General features: G+C 29.4%; 1 protein-coding gene across 1 annotated transcript; it reads left to right on the top strand.

The window, feature by feature from the left end:
* Nucleotides 1-3,825: 3,825 nt before the first annotated feature.
* On the top strand, nucleotides 3,826-4,848 carry LOC124030860 (lysyl oxidase homolog 3-like). The gene is made up of 2 exons (XM_046342013.1): nucleotides 3,826-3,934; nucleotides 4,703-4,848. The coding sequence occupies exons 1-2, from the start codon at nucleotides 3,832-3,834 to the stop codon at nucleotides 4,846-4,848; spliced, it is 249 nt and encodes an 82-aa protein (XP_046197969.1). The 5' UTR covers nucleotides 3,826-3,831.
* Nucleotides 4,849-4,967: the final 119 nt, after the last annotated feature.

Genomic DNA, 4,967 nt, shown 5'->3' with positions numbered 1-4,967 from the left:
ATTAGATTAGTTAATATATTAGATTAGATTAGTTAATAGATTAGATTAGATTAGTTAATATATTAGATTGAATTGAATTAATATATTAGATTAGATTAGTTAATATATTAGATTAGATTAGTTAATAGGATTAGATTATATTAGTTAATATATTAGATTAGATTAGTTAATATATTAGATTAGATTAGTTAATATATTAGATTAGATTAGTTAATATTAGATATTAGATTAGTTAATATATTAGATTAGATTAGTTAATAGATTAGATTAGATTAGTTAATATATTAGATTAGATTAGTTAATATATTAGATTAGATTAGTTAATATATCAGATTAGATTAGTTAATAGATTAGATTATATTAGTTAATAGATTAGATTAGGATTAGGTTAATATATTAGATTATATTAGTTAATATATTAGATTAGATTAGTTAATAGATTAGATTATATTAGTTAATATATTAGATTAGATTAGTTAATATATTAGATTAGATTAGTTAATAGATTAGATTAGATTAGTTAATATATTAGATTAGATTAGTTAATATATTAGATTAGATTAGTTAATATATCAGATTAGATTAGTTAATAGATTAGATTATATTAGTTAATATATTAGATTAGATTAGTTAATATATTAGATTATATTAGTTAATATATTAGATTAGATTAGTTAATAGATTAGATTATATTAGTTAATATATTAGATTAGATTAGTTAATATATTAGATTATATTAGTTAATATATTAGATTAGATTAGTTAATATTAGATATTAGATTAGTTCATATATTAGATTAGATTAGTTAATAGATTAGATTATATTAGTTAATATATTAGATTAGATTAGTTAATAGATTAGATTAGATTAGTTAATATATTAGATTAGATTAGTTAATATATTAGATTAGATTAGTTAATATATCAGATTAGATTAGTTAATAGATTAGATTATATTAGTTAATAGATTAGATTAGATTAGTTAATATATTAGATTATATTAGTTAATATATTAGATTAGATTAGTTAATAGATTAGATTATATTAGTTAATATATTAGATTAGATTAGTTAATATATTAGATTAGATTAGTTAATAGATTAGATTAGTTAGTTAATATATTAGATTAGATTAGTTAATATATTAGATTAGATTAGTTAATATATCAGATTAGATTAGTTAATAGATTAGATTATATTAGTTAATATATTAGATTAGATTAGTTAATATATTAGATTATATTAGTTAATATATTAGATTAGATTAGTTAATAGATTAGATTATATTAGTTAATATATTAGATTAGATTAGTTAATATATTAGATTATATTAGTTAATATATTAGATTAGATTAGTTAATATTAGATATTAGATTAGTTCATATATTAGATTAGATTAGTTAATAGATTAGATTATATTAGTTAATATATTAGATTAGATTAGTTAATATATTAGATTATATTAGTTAATAGATTAGATTAGATTAGTTAATATATTAGATTAGATTAGTTAATATATTAGATTATATTAGTTAATAGATTAGATTATATTAGTTAATAGATTATATTAGATTAGTTAATATATTAGATTAGATTAGTTAATATTATATTAGATTAGTTAATATATTAGATTAGATTAGTTAATATATTAGATTAGTTAATATATTAGATTAGATTAGTTAATATATTAGATTAGATTAGTTAATATATTAGATTAGATTAGTTAATATATTAGATATGAGATTAGTTAATATATTAGATATGAGATTAGTTAATATATTAGATTAGATTAGTTAATATATTAGATTAGATTAGTTAATATATTAGATTAGATTAGTTAATATATTAGATTAGATTAGATTAGTTAATATATTAGATTATATTAGTTAATATATTAGATTAGATTAGTTAATATATTAGATTAGATTAGTTAATATATTAGATTAGATTAGTTAATATATTAGATTAGATTAGTTAATATATTAGATTAGTTAATATATTAGATTAGTTAATATATTAGATTAGATTAGTTAATATATTAGATTAGATTAGTTAATATATTAGATTAGATTAGTTAATATATTAGATTAGATTAGTTAATATATTAGATTAGATTAGATTAGTTAATATATTAGATTAGATTAGATTAGTTAATATATTAGATTAGATTAGTTAATATATTAGATTAGATTAGTTAATATATTAGATTAGATTAGTTAATATATTAGATTAGATTAGTTAATATATTAGATTAGTTAATATATTAGATTAGTTAATATATTAGATTAGTTAATATATTAGATTAGTTAATATATTAGATTAGTTAATATATTAGATTAGTTAATATATTAGATTAGTTAATATATTAGATTAGTTAATATATTAGATTAGTTAATATATTAGATTAGTTAATATATTAGATTAGTTAATATATTAGATTATATTAGTTAATATATTAGATTAGTTAATATATTAGATTAGATTAGTTAATATATTAGATTATATTAGTTAATATATTAGATTAGATTAGTTAATATTAGATGAACAAAGACAAACCGTGAAGCTTTGGGCTATGTGCCCTGGACAAAGACAAACCGTGAAGCTTTGGGCTATGTGCCCTGAACAAAGACAAACCGTGAAGCTTTGGGCTATGTGCCTGAACAAAGACAAACCGTGAAGCTTTGGGCTATGTGCCCTGGACAAAGACAAACCGTGAAGCTTTGGGCTATGTGCCCTGAACAAAGACAAACCGTGAAGCTTTGGGCTATGTGCCCTGAACAAAGACAAACCGTGAAGCTTTGGGCTATGTGCCCTGGACAAAGACAAACCGTGAAGCTTTGGGCTATGTGCCCTGGACAAAGACAAACCGTGAAGCTTTGGGCTATGTGCCCTGAACAAAGACAAACCGTGAAGCTTTGGGCTATGTGCCCTGGACAAAGACAAACCGTGAAGCTTTGGGCTATGTGCCCTGAACAAAGACAAACCGTGAAGCTTTGGGCTATGTGCCCTGGACAAAGACAAACCCTGAAGCTTTGGGCTATGTGCCCTGAACAAAGACAAACCGTGAAGCTTTGGGCTATGTGCCCCCTGGACAAAGACAAACCGTGAAGCTTTGGGCTATGTGCCCTGAACAAAGACAAACCGTGAAGCTTTTGGGCTATGTGCCTGGACAAAGACAAACCCTGAGAAAGCTTTGGGCTATGTGCCCTGAACAAAGACAAGCCGTGAAGCTTTGGGCTATGTGCCCTGGACAAAGACAAACCGTGAAGCTTTGGGCTATGTGCCCTGAACAAAGACAAACCGTGAAGCTTTTGGGCTACCTTGCCTGAACAAAGACAAACCGTGAAGCTTTGGGCCCTGAACAAAGACAAACCGTGAAGCTTTGGGCTATGTGCTCTGAACAAAGACAAAGTTAACTTCCCACAAAACAGGTGGGGGAAAAGGGTACCTAAGTATGGTTCTCAATCAGAAACAACGATAGACAGCTGTCCCTGATTGAGAACCATACCAGGCCAAGACATAGAAATACAACACATAGAAAAAAGGACGTAGAATGCCCACCCTAGTCACTAGATATGACAGTTATGACAGTTAAGATAATTATGACAGATATGATAGGTATGATAGATAGGACAGTTATGACAGGTATAACAGGTATGACAGATATGACAGGTATGACAGGTATAACAGGTATGACAGATATGACAGGTATGACAGGTACGACAGGTACGACAGGTATAACAGGTATGACAGATATGACCTTATGACTGGTATAATAGTTTTTAATAATTCTTCACTACTGTTGCACTCCCCATGCAGCCACTACCACAGCATGGACATCTTCACCCACTACGACCTGCTGTCGTCCAATGGGACCAAGGTGGCTGAGGGACACAAGGCCTCCTTCTGTCTGGAGGACACCGCGTGTCCCGAGGGTGAGTCTGGGGAGGCAAACCAATCAAAACAGTCTACTACTGTCCACCCAATCAGAACAGATTATATTGGCGTGCCATCCAATCAGATCAGACTTCCCTAGATGGCCAGCCAATCAAATATGGCCTATTTTTGGGTGTTAAGATTAGGGATATCTTATCCAAATCCAAGTGAAACATTTTGTATCTGGTTTTGGAGGATATAGTATTTTTGGTTAAAAGTCTAATAAACTGTGTTTTTTAGGTATCTCTAAGAGGTAGGAGTGTATCTGTGTTCTCCAGGTAGGAGTGTATCTGTGTTCTCCAGGTAGGAGTGTATCTGTGTTCTCCAGGTAGGAGTGTATCTGTGTTCTCCAGGTATCTCTAAGAGGTAGGAGTGTATCTGTGTTCTCTAAGTGGTAGGAGTGTATCTGTGTTCTCCAGGTATCTCTAAGAGGTAGGAGTGTATCTGTGTTCTCCAGGTAGGAGTGTATCTGTGTTCTCCAGGTAGGAGTGTATCTGTGTTCTCTAAGAGGTAGGAGTGTATATGTGTTCTCCAGGTATCTCTAAGAGGTAGGAGTGTATATGTGTTCTCCAGGTAAGAGTGTATCTGTGTTCTCTAAGAGGTAGGAGTGTATCTGCGTTCTCCAGGTAGGAGTGTGTATGTGTTCTCCAGGTAGGAGTGTATCTGTGTTCTCTAAGAGGTAGGAGTGTATCTGTGTTCTCCAGGTAGGAGTGTATCTGTGTTCTCTAAGAGGCAGGAGGCATCTTGTGTTCTCTGTGCATTCTAAGAGGTATGGAGTGTGCTAATCTCAGAGAGGCAGGGCATCACCGTGGGGTGTTGGGACCTGTATCGCCATGACATCGACTGCCAGTGGATCGACATCACCGACATCAAACCAGGAAACTACATCCTACAGGTGGACTACCATTTTTAAGAGGCTTTTTTTAAATCCTGGGGAAGCCCCGAATCAGACACATAACTTCCAAAATGTGTAACTGCATGAAGTTTTGAAATATGGCAAACTACAAATTTGAGTTGTCAAACTGTGTGAAA

This window comes from Oncorhynchus gorbuscha, unplaced genomic scaffold (assembly GCF_021184085.1).
Source record: "Oncorhynchus gorbuscha isolate QuinsamMale2020 ecotype Even-year unplaced genomic scaffold, OgorEven_v1.0 Un_scaffold_17139, whole genome shotgun sequence".
NCBI lineage: Eukaryota > Metazoa > Chordata > Actinopteri > Salmoniformes > Salmonidae > Oncorhynchus > Oncorhynchus gorbuscha.
The sequence above is the reverse complement of the archived record's forward strand: the minus strand, read 5'-3'. Positions and strand labels throughout refer to the sequence as shown.